At 41.2% G+C, this 17,563-nt stretch overlaps 1 protein-coding gene across 5 annotated transcripts in view; it reads right to left on the bottom strand.

The window, feature by feature from the left end:
* LOC144609983 (mitogen-activated protein kinase 8) overlaps positions 1 to 17,563 on the bottom strand; it is an 81,877-nt gene that overhangs the window by 23,329 nt on the left and 40,985 nt on the right. For 4 of the 5 annotated variants that reach the window (XM_078428403.1, XM_078428399.1, XM_078428401.1 and 1 more), the window contains exons 3-7: positions 16,689 to 16,818; positions 10,750 to 10,808; positions 10,111 to 10,249; positions 4,794 to 4,959; positions 1,747 to 1,818 (exon numbers count right to left, since the gene is read on the bottom strand). In XM_078428403.1, the coding sequence (XP_078284529.1) occupies positions 1,747 to 1,818; positions 4,794 to 4,959; positions 10,111 to 10,249; positions 10,750 to 10,808; positions 16,689 to 16,818 (566 nt within the window). Of the gene's footprint in view, positions 1 to 1,746; positions 1,819 to 2,711; positions 2,784 to 4,793; positions 4,960 to 10,110; positions 10,250 to 10,749; positions 10,809 to 16,688; positions 16,819 to 17,563 lie in introns of all 5 variants that reach the window. The other variant, XM_078428402.1, reaches the window with a different exon arrangement.

Below are 17,563 nucleotides of genomic sequence, written 5' to 3'. Positions count from 1 at the left end.
GCATAGGTGGCACACAAAAGAACAGCTAAGCTGTTTCATTAACTTTAGCATTGTCACTTTGGGTCCTACATTTTCCATTCAGAACAGTGAATATGGATGTGGAGCTATATATTTAAACATCTCCTCCAAAATTAATCTTTTTTGGTTATAAAGTTGCCAAAATTTGCAAACCAAAATAAAAGGCAAAAATCTCTTTAAATGCTGGAATATAATTTTATAATCAATGTGGAAATTTCCACTGATTCAATCAGGTTTATTTTCTGCACCTTAGAAAGTTATGGTCAGGGTAGTAAATCAAATAGTTTGGTTTAATTATATAGCACGGAAACAGGTCCTTCGGCCCACTGAGTCCCCGCCGACCAACGATTCCCGCACACTATCATTATCCTACTAGGGACAATTTACCATTTTACCAAGCCAATTAACCAGTACGTCATTGGGGTGTGGGAGGAAACCGGAGCTCCCGGAGAAAACCCACGCAGGTCATGTGCCAGGACCGAACCTGGGTCTCTGGTGCTGTAAGGCAGCAACTCTACCGCTGTGCCTCCCTTGTAAATGTCTCAAAACTCACCCCAAAAATTTGTCAAATTACATGCTCTAGTTTTAAACATGGGGTTGGCTTAGATTCTAACTAAATTACACAAAATGCACTTAAACCAAGTGAGTAGTGACGGATGACCGAAATAGCCAAAGGCACGACGAATAATATTGGAATAAAAATCTAATGCCACAATACCTTCATATCAGAGGAGGCAGTTTAAAGTCAGAGCATGCCGCTTTAGAATGTAAAATGTTAATAACCATAAACGTTTTAGTGCCTTAGTGTAGCTGAAGACACTTAATATTATTATCGGTAAAGAATTACATTCAGTTTTCTGACTTATTAACTTCTATTTGAAGGGAATGTTTAAAACTAAACATTCAATTGCATTTAACTGCTGAGGTCAAGTAGATTAAATACCAAGGTAAATAAATTTGCAAGCTGCATAATTCAAGATTAGTGGGTCTGAATTAAAATGCGAATGCCCAATTCGATCCTGAATCAGAGTGCAATTTACTCATTGTAGTTGCAGGTGTTTGTATAAGGGAGCGCAGTCAGGTTAGAAGTGGAGAGGGAGCCTTTGATTTCCAAGGTCTTGGATTATGAAGCTTCATTTGCTGTCTGTGTAGAAGGAAGAAGCACTTGCCTCTGTGATACATTGGGCCTACAATACCGACAGGGCCTAACCGCACCTCAGGAAGGTTATAGTTTGCAGAGCAGCAAGGTAAAGAGGGGGGATTTTTTTTAATCAGAAAGTGACCAATGGTTTATTCCTTCTCGGTGGAAATGTTTTGTGTCTTGCATTAAGATAGCCGTTCGGGCTGCTCTGTAATCAGTCAATTGATGCTGTCAAAAATATTCCAGTGAATTTAGCTCCACTTGCATCAGCCTGTATTAAAATTGCTCAAATCTGGCAAGCTTGAACGTTTCGCCATATCCTGCTATTCTTTACAAGTGTGTACTGTGATTTCAATGCTAAACCTGCATTTAAATCTCTTCACTGTACCAACAGAAGTACACGATGAAATAATGACACATGCAAGGAAAATCAGATAATGTTCTAAAATGCACTATCGAACTGCTTTCTTCATGCAACATCCTAACACAGGAGGGAAGAAACAAGTACATGACTTGCAAACACGTGGGAATCTGGATTACTAATCTGAACCTTTGCACACAATGCTCGAGGTCAAAGGGAAGGATACGATCTGTACCAGGGAACAACACACCACCTCTGATCATTTCTCCCATGATGCACCCAACTGACCAGATATCAACTGAAAACAAAATGCAATGACATGAAATTAGCATGCAGAAACTGGATTCAAAAGAAATTAAAAAAAATATCAAACAGACAAACGAGAACAAGTTGCACTCTGACTGAAATACTGAGGAATGCTGGAGAAAGAGGCTGTTTGTGTCTGGCTCCTGGACATCAATTGTGAATGTGTAGGAAGGAACTGCAGATGCTGGTATAAACCAAAGATAGGCACAAAAAGCTGGAGTAAGTCTGAAGAAGGGTCTCGACCCGAAACATCACCTCTTCCTTTTCTCCAGAGATGCTGAGTTACTCCAGCTTTTTGTGTCTCTCACCAATTGTGAATTGCAGGATTAGATCAAGATTGACTCACATTTTATTCAGAGTTCTGTTTTTGTTTCCCATCCAATTCACTACTTCGAAGGAGATGTTTCAGAATTTTTGTTTAAATAACTTGGTTATAAAACAGTAATTTGTGATGATTACCTTAAGTGTAATCTCAAAACTAATCAACACCAGAAGTTAATGCACGTTCGCCCCAAAACAGCCTTCTGCAGCATTCGTGATTAGATTTGATGAAAGTGCATGGGTCAGACACAGACAGACAAGCATCACAGGGCCACAGGTATATGGTCACAACAGATTTAGCATAGATGGTCAGTACATACAAACTTAAAAAACAAAATAACCAGCAGAGACTGTATGTCCCACAGCCAGATGCAGCCTCCCTAAGAGAAATTTGCAAGGAACAGCTACAAGTCCTACCTGGTTAATTTTAAATCACGACAGGGAAAACAATTTTTAAAACTTGTTTTGAAAAAAAAAAATTGCATCAATTGTTAAGGGCTCTGCTTTGAAGTGGCAAAATGGAAGTTGCCTTAACAGAACCACTGCAAGCAGCATTAAGGATACAGTCCCTTCCTGGAAAGAGGATTTTGTGACGAACCATTTCTCCCATTATGCACCCAACAGACCACAAATCCACTACAAGTTTCCGTCATAAAAAAAGGATAAGTTATTTTGTTGAAGCAATTCGACCAAAATCACTACTTATAATAGAAGCACAAGTTGTACACGTGTATTGTTTGTAAGACACAAAGAAACAATACGTTGCTGGAAAATCATCCACATTAATGTAGCTCTCAATTCTTCCCCGCCCAAAGAGAGACACAAAAAGCTGGAGTAAGTCTGAAGAAAGGTCTCGACCCGAAATGTCACCTCTTCCTTTTCTCCAGAGATGCTGAGTTACTCCAGCTTTGGTCGATCACCAATTGTGAATTGCAGGATTAAATCGAGATTGACTCACATTTTATTCAAAGTTCTGTTTTTGTTTCTCATCCAATTCACTACTTCTAAGGAGATATTTCAGAATTTTTGTTTAAATAACTTGGTTATAAAACAGTAATTTGTGATAATTACCTTAAGTGAAATCTCAAAGTATAACAAATGCAGTAACGACGTTGTGATGGAAGCACATTTACAATACAGTAGCACATAGAGATGGATTAATTAAAAAGAAAGCACATCAATGCTCAGGACATCAAATACAACATTATCATAAATAGAAAATAATTTTACACACTACATCGCTCAATCCACATAAAAAAGCTTTCCTTTCCCACTTCATAATAAATTAAGAATCTCAAGTATTTACTGAAAATAACACTAATAAAATAGGTTAGAGCACAGAAAAATACCTCATCAACAACTGATACCACTAGAAGTATTAGTTAACCTAGAGTTTGTATCAAAACATATTTCTCAAATTCTCCATAAATTAAGTACAAAATAATTTATATATAGGAATATGATTAATGCCACTATTATTTCAAAATGTTCTTTTCTCACAGTGACTATTGATAATTTCCTTCACTTCCTTGCCACTCGTGTGAATCTATTTACCCGCTTCTTTCATTTTTCGGAATAAATACTTTAAATATTTTAAACCAAATTGCTCCGTACATCGATTTAAAATCAATCCGAATCCAGAATTAAAGCCCGAGTATTTTTCAAATCTAGTCTTGTCACTAGATTACCAGAGTTACTAACAGGAGTTAGTACTACTGTGGAACCATGAAAAACTACAGAATTTTAGTTTTTTGTTGGTTTTTTAAAAAAAGGGACTTGTTGCAAACTCTGGTTTTTAAGCATTTTCCATTTTACTCTGATCTATGCTGCATTACATTAGACTAGTATTCCAAATGCTGATTACCATTACACTACTCTAATATTGCTATATTTCCTACTTGCAGGTCCACCACCGTTTTTCCGACAACTGATGGTTGGCGCTTCCTTTAATTGGGACAAAATCATGAGCACCTTCTCGAAATCCCACCCAGACGTCCCCTCGAAAATGTGACACCTAGGCCGGGAAAGGTGGCAGATCTCAACCTCATCGGGCCTTCCCTGTTGATCAGCTGGTCGATCTTGCTGCCTGCGGCTGGGACTCTGGAACTCCGGCCCGGCAAGAGCCGGCAGATCCCAGAGACTACATCCACAGCCGACTTTGTGGGCCGGTATCTCAGCACCTCAAGGCCGTGACCTCTGTATGTCCGGCAAAAAGGATAACGTGGCAAGGCTCGGGAACCAAGGGTGCTCGGAAAATCGGTGGTGGACCTGTACTAACAAATTTCCTGCAAGAGTAATATTTCCTTAATGTTAATCAAGAAGCCAACATAAAATATGGTAGAAAGCACAACTCTTGCAGAACTACATTAGTAAGCACGATCTTGCAACACGTTGTACACCATGCAGAATACACTTATTCTACATTGCAAAGTTCAACAATTAATCTTTAATCAGATAGATATATCCATTGATAACTGCAATCCGTTTGTCAATCCAAATTAATAAAAATGGGTGAAATATCCACAGATATTTAATTGTGGTAGTTTTATCCAGATTGACTCAATAAGACCAAAACATTACCAATAGGATGGATCCAAAGAAATAAGTAATCTTTCCACATATGCACATCCGTGAGAGAGCACTAACCATTTTCTTTATATCCCATTCCTAGTATGACCTCCGGTGCACGGTAGTATCGTGTAACTACATAAGGCGTCATCAGGAAACTAGTTCCTGCTGTTCTTGCCAGTCCAAAATCTAAGATCTTCAGTGTGCAGTCTGCTTTCACTACTATGTTACTAGGCTTCAGGTCCTAAAAGGCAGAAACAACATTATAGTTTGTTTGGTTGCGAAGTCAGAAATCATATCCCATTTCTAATCGCTAAGTACAGTCAGTCAGTACAAGATGGAAAAAAAACAGTGAAGGACACAAAGTGCCGGAGTAACTCAGCAGGTCAAACGGCATCCTCAGAAAACATGGATAGATTCACAAACTGCTGGAGTAACTCAGCAGGTCAGTCAGCATCTCTAGAGAACATGGATAGCTAAACAGAACCAGGCGTAGAAGATAATCACAATGTTGTTGAGCAATATGATTGGGATATGTAGCTTAAAAACCTCTTGGGCCAGAGCAAGTATGACTTGCAGTTTAGTTTAGAGATATCGCATAGAAACAGGCCTTTCTTCTCACCAAGTACCATCTTACATAGTAGGGATAATTTACAGAAGCCAATTAACCTGCATGTCTTTGAGATATGGGAGTAAACTGGAGCACCAGGGGAAAATCCACCCAGTCACAGGGAGAACGTGCAATATCTGTACAGACAGCACCCGTATTCAGGATAGAACCCAGGTCTCTGGTGCTGCAAGGTAGCAACTCTACCCGTGCGCTATTGTGATGCCATTAAACCATACTTGCAAAGATAGCTGCCTATCAGCCCCACAGGAGCACAATAGGTGGGTGCAAATACACATTGGAAGATGTCAAGCCACCATCCCATCACATTTTATAATTTGGACTATGGGTTGTGATGCAACATGAGAAACGTCCAGCTGGAAAGTTCCCATTTGCTTCGCTGATCACGCAGTATGTCACTGACATTCAAAAACAAAAGCCAAACAAAACCACCCACGAGCAAGACGCACAAATGAATCATTAATCTGCTTGGGATGCTATTCGATTTTATGGGTGGTTCGTAATAGTTGCACCCATTTATAGAGTTCCTCCTCATCAATTCGCTTTTCTTTCATCTCACACTTACACAGACAATGTTCTTCAATGTATTCCTGCTGCTTTGCAATAATTCTTCCACAGAAATAAAATTCTTGAACAATCAATTGCCTTTAACTCAACACAATCAGATAACATTTTATCAAAGTTGTTCAAACACCAGAATTTTATTCAGAAAGCAGAGAATTGATTTATTATATTAGTGGGAAGGATTATTATATTATATTAAGCTGCATTATATTGTGTCTTACATAAGAGATAGAGAAATGGACAGCACAGTACATAGCTGGGTGAACCCAGGTCCTGACCTCGGGCGTTATCTGTGTGGAGTTTGCAGATTCTCCCTTGGCCCACGTGGGCTTCCTGCAGGTGCTCCGATTTCTTCCCTAATCCCAAAGACGTGCGGGCTTGTCGATTAGTTGGCCTCTGTAAATTACCCCAATTGTGTAGGAGAGGATGTGAAAGTGGGACAATATAGAACTCGTGTAAAGGGATGATCGATATGGACTCGGCGGGACAAAGGGCCTGCTTCCATGCTGTATCCTTCATTCAATCCATCTAATTCAGGTTTGGAAGAGCTAAACCTAGTTGCAAAAACTGACAAAAAACAGTACGTTTTGTTTTATCTTTCATTCTACAGTAAAAAAAATGAGCAAGTTACCTTTAGGCTGAACAAAAGAATTAGGCAGCATGGTGAGAAGTAATTATTTGAAGGTTTCAGCAGAATATAAACACAGACAGAGACCAATTGAGTCAAACAACTGCTCCACTTTGTGACTACCTTAGGTCACAGAAACCACAATGGATTGCAGGGTCAGTCTGTCATGTTAGCAATAATATCTGCAACCTGCTGTCAGCCACAGACCTCACAGGTGAATAATGCCCGCTTTATCAGGGCATCTGAAGGTAATGGCGGTCTTTGGAACGATTCTTCAACCATGGAATTGCCCTTTTAGAAGGAACAAAATTTGCAAGAAAATAGGGCAAGAGTAAAACCAAGTCACAGGTTGATCAGCCTTTTCGTTGAAGTCCACCCTGATGAAAATGTTGTCAAGATATATTTGACATTTAATGGAATAAGTGATGCAGCATGGAAATAGGCCCTTGGCACACCAAATCCATGCCAGTCATCGATCACCTGTACACATTAGTTCAATGTTATCTCACTTTCATATCCATTCCCAACACACTAGGATAAATAGAGGCCAATCCACCTATAAACCTGCACGTCTTTGGGATGTGGGAGGAAACCAGAGCACCCAGAGGAAACCTACACGGTAACAGTGGAAAGTACAAACTCCACACAGACAGCACCCGAGGTCAGGATCAAACCCGGGTTTCTCGTGCTGTGAAGCAACTGCTCTACTAGCTGCACCACCTCTCAAGTTCCTCCAACAGTTTGTTTTGCTTCAATTCTTTTGGAAGAGCCCAACAAATTCAACCAGTGGATATCTGTGAACCTCAACCAAATGATCCGTGCACGCTGAGAATGTGAATGAATGTTGGTGGACTGATTATGGATAATGCACAGCTAGGCTTATCCTCTCCTTTGACACACAGAAGGTCACTTGAGAAAGTCTGACCGGTGGGCCATCCTAAGCAAGAAATAGTACTATATGTTGTTGATCCCTACTGTAGATGCTCCTCTTTGTTTCACAAACCTCCCAACATTTGATTTTACAAATTCAGAATTTTGATGTCCAAAATTCAGAATGTTTCATCAAAATTCATAATATGGCGCATAATGCAACTTTTCAGCGAAAAAAAAGTATGCACGCCAAATGCGTGAAAGTGTTGCGCTACATTCACGTGTGAAAAACTACTATTATTTCCAACAGTCTGTAGTTCTTGGACTACTTGTACAATGTCAGACCTATCATGAGTATATTCTACTATTTATAGAAAGGTTATTGAACAGAAATACCTTTTACAACACAACGAAAAAATTGTTTTGTTTTTTCTATTTTCCTTTTTCCTTACACATCCCAATTCCCTTGGTATTGAATAAAACAATGGTCATGAAATGTATGACTAAGTTATGAAGAAAGAGTTTCATTTAAAACTGCACATACCTAATTTAATTGAAGACAATCACAATGGGCCATGTCCCCCCCACCCCTACAACCCCCCCCACTACCCCTCCCCCCACCCCCTCTCCCCACCCCCCACTCCCCCAAATCCATTCCCCCTCCCCCACCCCTCCTCCACTCCCCTCCCACCCCCACTCTCCCCCTCCCTTCCTCCACCCCCCCGACCCCTACTCCCCTGCCCCCTCCCCCCAACCCCCCCCCAATCCCCTCTTAACGGGCCTCACGCTCCGCAGCGAGGCGAGGCCAGCGGCGAGGGGTGAGGCGAAGTCGGGCCAGCGGCGAGAGGTGAAGCCAGCGCCGGAGTACAGCGGCGAGGCCGGGCCAGCGGCGAGGCGGTGACATGTTTTGCGGAAAAATGTGAGGCGAAATCGGAATGGCAGAAATTAAATAAGAAAGCGGAAACTTTCCGCCAAATTCGGACGGGTTGGGAGGTCTGGCTTCAGTATCACCAAAAGAGCACGTATGTAACATTTTAATCCAAATATATATTTCCACAAGCATTAATGTTGGATGAACAAATTAAGACTCTTCCAATATTTGATTGCAGCTCTATTGTCTAACCGTAAAATGTCAGTAGTACCTGTTCAGGCTCTTAAGGTTAAGACTCAGTCAGGTAGGACTTCAGATTAATTATTATCTTGGACAATTACTTGGAACTTTGGAATAAGGTTGAGAGTGTAGTTTGGTTTTACTGTGGAGGCTACGGTTCAAGATTTAAAAAAATCATAGTGTTGTTACAATGAAATCAATCTCTCTGTGAATTTTAAAGTTAAATTAGAGCTGCATTGACACCGTGATATTTGAAAATGATAAATTCCAGTTTTTGGGCCTTATTCCAGAAACATAAAATCTATACAAGGTTACGTTTAAAATCTGTGTTTAGAAAAACTGCGTCAATACAAATGATTTCTTGCCAACATCCCCTGTAAACCATTCTGCCCATTACAATCAACTAAAGCAGCAAACCACAACTCTTGCACTGGGGAAATAAATATAAACTCACTGCAGGTTTGCATCTCAACATGTGGAGGAAGGAACTGCAGATTGACTGAAGATAAGACATAAAATGCTAGAGTAACTCAGCGGGTCAGGCAGCATCCCTAGAAAAAAGGAATAGGTGAGATTTCGGGTTGGAACATTTCATCAGACTGTTTCTTCACTTCAAAAAAGATTGACGAGAAATCTATTTATGAGAAAATCTGTGAAGTAATTGCTCCTTTAAGACGACAGAAGACAATCTGAAGAAGGGTTTCGACCCGAAACGTCACCTATTCCTTTTCTCCAGAGATGCTGCCTGATCCACTGAGATTCTCCAGCATTTTGTGTCTTGCATTTCAACATTCCTGAAACAAAGACAGATTATAACCTTGCACTCATGAGGATTACAGTTAACACATTGATTCAATATAGAATATGTCTGAAGATTAACCATCAACTACTTAAAACATTTTCAGAAGCAAACCCATGGCAAAGCAGAACATAGTTAATCCTGAAGAGGTGAGAGTACAATAGAAAATGGCCACCTTAGTCAATTATACTTTCTTTTCCTCTCTTCAGCTATACATTTTAGCATTCATTTTCTTTCTTCAGAGCATGAGTAGCAGCAAAAAAAATCACTTCGATTTTTCTCTAATATTACTGAAAACTAGGAATTAACGAGAGCAGAGGAGGATCTCTGAATGCCACGTGATCCTTCTGTAGGAAGGGGTTTCACCCTCCCAGACCTTGCAGTCAGAAAATAAAAACCAGCTACAAAATTACAACCTGGAATACTGGGTGCTACTGCAACATGCCAGTCAAAATATTACCACTGCCAAGATTACATGCGCAATGGTTGATTGATTGAGTGATACTTTACTGTCAACTGTATTTGGTACGGTGATGTTCTTTGTTTGCGTACAGTACAAGAATTTAAGAGATGACACGTAAAGGGCACTGACAAAAGGTAACACTAAATATCAGAAGCAATGTCCTGACCTGAAACATCACCTGTCCATCCCCTTCACAGATGCTGCCTGACCTGCTGATATCGTCCAGCACTTTGTATGTTGCTTAAGATTCCAGCATCCTTGCAATTCTCCATGCTGGATTTGGAATTGCCACAATATAAATTACAGAAGACTCGGCAATAAACACTACTGACCCGGTGTATAATGCCAGCTGAATGGAGGTGCTTGATGCCACACAGCATCTGATAGAGTAGGTAAGACATTCGCTCGTGGTCCAACTCCATCTGGATCACCTGGCAGAGATTGGCATCCATAAGCTCCATCACTATGTAACTGCCAGCAAAGAGGACAATCACAGAGAAAGAAAAACATTCATAGATCATCAATGGACAAAGAATGCATCGACAATTTGTATTCATTTAATGATTAGCACTGCAGTAGACTTTAGAGATACAGTGCGGAAACAGGCCCCTCAGCCCACTGAGTCCGCGCCGACCAGCGATCCCCTGTACACTAACACTACCCTGCACACACTAGGGACGATTTACAATTTTACCAAAGCCAATGAACCTACAAACATCTTTGGAGTGTGGGAGGAGAAACCCCACATGGTCACAGGGCGAACGTATATTCTCCGTACAGGCAGCACCCGTAGTCAGAATCGAACCCGGGTCTCAGGTGCTGTACGGCAGCAACTCTACCGTTGCGCCACCATGCTGCCAAAATTGGACTAAACTACCAGAATGACCAGACACATGATGGCAAGACGTGAAAATATCTTAATGTAATATTAAATTAACTTTTCCTTCTCTACACAATCATAACATACTTACACATCTTGAAATTCTTCAAGGGATTTTTGTGATGTAAATACATTCAACAGGCCAATTATCTGGAATAAATTGAACATCCCATTATTAATTTAACAACTGTTCGATTTATGCAAATTCTAAGTTTACTCCCATCTCATAGACTGTAATAAGAAGCAGTTAATAAATCTCATTGCTGAAAACATTCAAGCTTAATTATTAATAGTCATTAAGTGAACTGGCAAGCAGGAAATATCACCCAAAACATTTGCACTCGTCAAATTAGCATTTTAATTGGTTAGAAATTTGATTCTAATCATGAAACAGAGGAAAAGGCATTATAGAAAAAAGACCAATCATTTATTGTCAGTTAAAATAGAGAACCCAAGGTCTCAGCGAAGATGTTTGCAGCATCTTATCAATTATTTTGTGCCATCACAAACTTTTTTTCCAATAAAATGGAATTCACTCCCTTTATTCATAGCCGCTTCCTTTAATTACTGATATTATTTAAGGGTGTGAATTCCTGTCTACTGCCACAAGATGTTCACGGAATGAACATTACAGTGTTGTGAATCCATGGGTTCCAAGGATTTGAAGCCACATTTTTTGATGCTGTCGAAAGACCAGCAGATGTCAATTTATTTTATATGCAGATAAAAACAAATTTCATTCTGGCACTATGTGCTGGAGTAACCTCGCATCCAGAGATGCTGCCTGACCCGCTGAGGTGCTCCATCCAGCACTGCGTCTTTTTTTTGTAAGCCAGCATTTGCACTTCCTTTTTTTCTCCACAATTTTGATACTCTAAATTAACAAACAATGCCAACAATAAGAAGCCCTAAGTTAAAAACAATTTCCTCTTTTCAAAATGGTGATTAGGTTCTTGTGGGAGAAAAGATACCTGTCACAATAACAAAACATTTGGTCTCACAGATAAATTCTGTGTCGCACTTTACTCCGCTGGGAGGCTCTAGGGCCTCCACCACCCAGAGTTGGGGAATAGTGAAAAGGAAAGTGAATCGTGAATAGTGAAGAGTCGTCGTCCCCCCCCCCCACCACACATAACCTACAACTACTGCTGGAAAAAACAATGGGACAAATATCCAGCATGAACCAAATCTGACAATGACATCCCCACCACCGAACATCCAGTTATCATGGTCATAGCTGGTATGGAGACTAGCATCTTAAAAGCAAAAAACCCGCCACAGGTTTGGAAACAGTCATAGAGTCATATAACATGAAAACAGGCCCTTTCGGCTCCAGTTGCCCATGCTGACCAAGATGCCCCATCTACACTAGTCCCACCTGCCCATGTTTGGCTTTATTCCTCTAAACCTTTCCTTTCCATGTACCTGTCCAAATGTCTTTTAAATGTTATTATAGTGCCTGCCTCAACTACCTCCTCTGGCAGCTTGTTCCATATACCCATCAGCCTCCAAGAGCCCCTCTGGTTCCTTTTAAATCTTTCCCGTCTCACCATAAACATAACTTTTGGTTCTCAATGCCCCATCTTTAGGCAAAAGACTACCGCTACATCACCAATGTGTACATGATGGGTAAATGTGCGAGTGTGGAGAGGGGAAGGGTGTAGTTGATGGATATCCAGGGAGGATAAGGTGGGCGAGGACAAGATTCATATACACACGCATGCACGCGGCCAAAGAGCCTGTTTCCATGCTGTACTGCTCTGCAACTATGAAAAGGAATATCCAGCCGCGGGAGAGAGCATGGAGCTGAATGCCAAAAGGAAGTAGTGGCAGCTGACAGAATGGCAAGGGCTTGTTAAATGCAGTTAGATGTCTGCAGAATGTACAAACAGAAGGACATGGATCAGGACAGAAAAGCAATTTAAATTCTGCAGTTGTTGGAAATGAAATAAGACGAATTTGGAAAATACTCTGCATTTTTCTAGAAAAAATGTTAATATTACAAGTTGTTGACCTTTTAAATAAAAGGGCCATTTTTGGAGCAAACAGGAAAAAAGCTGTTTATCTGAAGTTCACTGTCGGGTGCAATGTGCTTGATGAGGAGCTGTGGGTTCTCGAGCTTCCATTGGGCTCAGTTGGAACAGTGCGAGAGACCAGACCAGAGGTCAGAGAGATTGGGACGGGAAACAGAGGTGACAGGATCTTTGGAAATGGTGTCTTCAGGCACTCCATGTATGCAGTGGTCAGGCACTTTTAGTAACTGCAATGCACATAGTCATCAAGATCGTTTATGCACATCAAAACAGTAAACCAAATTTCCAGCTGAAATGTAAACATTATTATCTGCAATACCTCTCTCTCCCCTGTCAGTTACCTGGATTACACCTCCTTCCACTCTGTATCTTGCAAAGACACTATCCGTTGCTCTCAAATTCTCTGTCTCTGCTCCCAAGATGAGGCTTTCCATTCTTGGACCTCTGAGATGTCCTCTTTCTTTAGTTAATGTGGTTTCCCCTCTGCTGTCTTAGATGGATCCCACATCCGCATCTTTGTGTCCAGTGGTCCTGTTCTTGCATCCTTTCCCCCCAGATGGAACAAGGTTAGAGTTCCCCGATCCTCATCTTTCATCCCACCAGCTTCCGCATCCACCACATCATTTTACGGCATTTCTGCCACTTCCAACGTGATTCCACCACCAGTCACATCTTCCGAACCCTACCCTTTTTCGTCTTCTGCACAGATCGCTCCTTCCGAAACTACTTGGTTCACTCATCCCTTCCCACCCAAACTACCCCTTCCTCAGGTACTTTCCCCAACAACTGCAGAAGATGCAAAACTGTCCTAATACCTCCATCCAGGAACACCAGCAGTCTTTCACGGTGAGACAGAGATTCATGTGCACCTCCTCTACTGCCTCTGGTGTTCCTGATATGGCCTCCTTTACATCGGCGAGACCAAACGCACACTTGGCGGCCGGTTTGCTGAACACTTGCACTCCGTCTGTCAAGGCTTACTCGATTTCCCGGTTGCTAACTATATTAACTCTCCTTCCCATATTGACCTTTCTCTCCTGGGCCTCCTCCATTGTCAGAGTGAGGCCACATGGAAACTGGAGGAACAGTACCTCATATTCCATTTGGATAGCTTACAACCTAACAGCATGAACATTGCATTCAAGCTATTTTAGGAAACTAACCTCAAAATCTACTCCTTCCCCCCCTCTCCTGGTTTCCTCCTCCCCAACATCCCTCCCACCTACATTTCTTCCACGGGCTTCACAATTTGCACCTAACCTTATCTCACATCGTTGCCTTTTCATCCCTGGCCTATCAACCCCCCCCTCTCCCCCCCACCTGCATCCACCCATCTTTTGACCCTCCTCCATTTCAGCTCTCTTAAACCCCCCTCCTCTCCCCACATACAATGTCCTGACCCCAAAAAACGGCACATATCCACATTCTCTAGAGGTGCTGCCTGACCCAGTGAGCTACTCCAGCACTTTGCCTTTTTTTGTGATCTGCCGTTCCTTGGTTCTCTCTTAAACATATTTGTTTTCATGCGCAACTCTCATTTGCATGCGTTTTATCTAAGATCTCGCATGCGAGCATTCTTTTTATTTATAACATTGAAGACATTCATACATTGCAAAGATCTCCTGCAAAGACTATTCCAGACACATTGAACACACCAGGGTGGGGGAACTACCCTCATCCTAATTAACCATGTGTTAAATGTGCAGAATGGAAGCTAATTCCAAAATGTGACCCCACTTACCTTACTGCTGTATTGCAGCCAAGGTTTACATTTCCGTCCCTTAAATATGAGCCCTTTCATTAATCATGAAACAAAATGGGTCTGGATTTTGCTCCTGCGGTCACAAGCACACCAGGGACTAGACTCTAGGTCTAGCCAAACCCTGGTCAATTTCATAGGTTTTTGAAAAATCAATTATACTCGGCAGACTCCCAGTGTTGTACCTGCTCTGCTGAGGAAGCCTGTCAGTTGGCCCGTTTCAAAATTTGAAAGCAGATTAAAGGGATGTTGAAAATACAAGCTTTGCATCTGAAACTCCTGATTGTCATAAAAATATTGCAAGTGGTTTATTAACATCCTTTGGGGAGGGAAATCACCTTTACCCTCAGTGAGTGTAAGAAAATAACTGCAGATGCTGGTACAAATCGAAGGTATTTATTCACAAAATGCTGGAGTAACTCAGCAGGTCAGGCATCATCTCGGGAGAGAAGGAATGGGTGACGTTTCCAGTCGAGACCCTTCTTCAGTGACGTACATCTGTGACCAGTCCCAAAGATCAGTGGCTGAGTGCCCTCAAATGTGACTTTTTAGGAGGAGAAATTCACCATCTGGAGATGTGCAATAAATACCAGGCCTGCCTCTGAATGCAAAGAGGGTGAACAATTTATGGGGACGGAAGCGTCCTAAATAACAACATAACATTTTGAGAAATGCTCTGAAACAGTTGGAATTAGCGCAATTACCAATCCAGCAACTGTTAAGAAACAGTGATATGTAGCCTGGTCAAGATGAAATACAATTTAGAAGGGACCATGGATGTTGTTCGTGACAGCAGAGATTATGTGTGTGTGTGAGAGAGAGAGGTGCTGTCAAATTAAGCTTGAGAAGTTGCTGCAATGTATCATGTAGATAGCACATATTGTAACCACAATGCATTGATAAATGGGAGAGGGGAGGTTGCAATCACCAATATCTATTTCTAGTTTGTATAGAGTTCAAGCCTTGAGTGCTGAGGCTGCACCTGTCTAGACAAGTGGTTGGTTTTACTACACTCACGATACTGTAAACACAGGAAGGAAGTCACTTGACTGCCCAAACATTTCCAGGCTCGTAGCCAATGAAAGGCCAAATCCATTTTAACTCCTGAGATGTAAATGCTGGATGATTCAATCACGATGCTGTAATTGAAGATAACCAGGTTGGATGGCTTTTTCTTATTGATAGTCATTGCTTCCCATTTAGCTTACTATGAATTTGACCTGTTAATGTGACCCATAACAGGTCATTGAGGCAGAGTTTTTGAGCATGGAAATATGCTCTTTGGCCTTGCTCATCCAGGCTGACTAAGGTGCCTTCCTGAGCTAGCCTCATTTGACCCCAAAACATTTCCTGTCCAAATGTCTTTTAACCTTTGTAAATGTACTCACCTCTGCCAGGTATGCCATTCCATAGATGCACACCATCCTTGGTGTGAAAAAGTTGCCCTTCAAGTCCCCTTTAAATCTGTCTCCTCTGGCCTTAAATCTATGCCCTCTGGTTTTAGACTCTCCTAACTTGGGAAAACACTGTGACCTTCTATTTTACCCATGCCCCTCATGACTTTATAAACTTCTATAACATATCCCCTTAGCCTCGTTTTGCTGAGGGAAAACAGCCAGCTCCCATTTAATCTCATAACTCAAGCCTTCCAATCCCAGCAACACAGAAACATAATTGGGAATTTTTTTCTGTACCCTCTCTGTCGTAATGACATCCTTTTTGTAGTATGGTGACCAAAACTGCACACACTACTAATCCGATGAAGGCAAACATGCCATATGCTGCCTTCACCACCTTGTCTAGATTTGGCTCCTGGGGCTAAAGGAATAAAAGATATGGGGGAAAAAGCAAGAACGGGGTACTGATTTTAGATGATCATCCATGATCATATTGATTGGCGGTGCTGGCTCGAAGGGCTGAATGGCCTACTCCTGCACCTGTTTTTCTATGTTTCTAGCAAGAATAACAGGTGATCATTTAATTCAAAACACAGAAAGCATTAGTGGGAAGGAATTCATTACTGAATTAACATCAACTGGCCTTGAACATTGCGAATTAAGATATTCTCCATAAAATCATCTTTCATTAAAATGATCAAAGGACTGCTTAAACAACATTCAAGAATTTAGAAAAATAATTAAAACATATTCGTTAGTTCTTAGCATCCAATGGCTTTTCTTTTTTTTTTAATTGGTGAATTAACTTTGCACGATAAAGTAATATTTCAGAGATGCTCACATTTTTATGGTTGACACATTTCATTAGAACTAATTCTCTGTAAGCCCTTTTTGCATGGGTCTGATTTTGAAATGGCCGGCTGAGTTTCTTGATCGCCACATTCCTATCGAGAATTGCATCGTAGGCTGCACTATAACATGAAAATAAAACATCCGAGAAAAACTTCGTAAGCAATGACAAAGCAAACATACTAAATTTAATTCAGTAGTTCTTAATTAATTTTATGCGCTTACAGTGGACATTAAAAGCAACGTTTTATTTAATCAAACATGAATACCACATTGAAAACTAAATGATTCGAATATCTCAAATGGTGGGACAACATGATTTCCATAAGTTAGTAAAATAATAGACAATAGACAATAGGTGCAGGAGGAGGCCATTCGGCCCTTCGAGCCAGCACCGCCATTCAATGTGATCATGGCTGATCATTCTCTATCAGTATACCGTTCCTGCCTTTTCCCCACACCACCTGACTCCGCTATCCTTAAGAGCTCTATCTAGCTCTCTCTTGAATGCATTCAGAGAATTGGCCTCCACTGCCTTCTGAGGCAGAGAATTCCACAGATTCACAACTCTCTGACTGAAAAAGTTTTTCCTCATCTCAGTTCTAAATGGCCTACCCCTTATTCTTAAACTGTGGCCCCTTGTTCTGGACTCCCCCAACATTAGGAACATGTTTCCTGCCTCTAACGTGTCCAACCCCTTAATAATCTTATACGTTTCGATAAGATCTCCTCTCATCCTTCTAAATTCCAGTGTATACAAGCCTAGTCGATCCAGTCTTTCAACATACGGCAGTCCCGCCATTCCGGGAATTAACCTAGTAAACCTACACTGCACGCCATCAATAGCAAGAATATCTTTCCTCAAAT

Source organism: Rhinoraja longicauda, chromosome 35 (genome assembly GCF_053455715.1).
Source record: "Rhinoraja longicauda isolate Sanriku21f chromosome 35, sRhiLon1.1, whole genome shotgun sequence".
NCBI lineage: Eukaryota > Metazoa > Chordata > Chondrichthyes > Rajiformes > Arhynchobatidae > Rhinoraja > Rhinoraja longicauda.
Note: the sequence above shows the minus strand (reverse complement) of the source record. Positions and strands in the feature narration are given on the sequence as shown.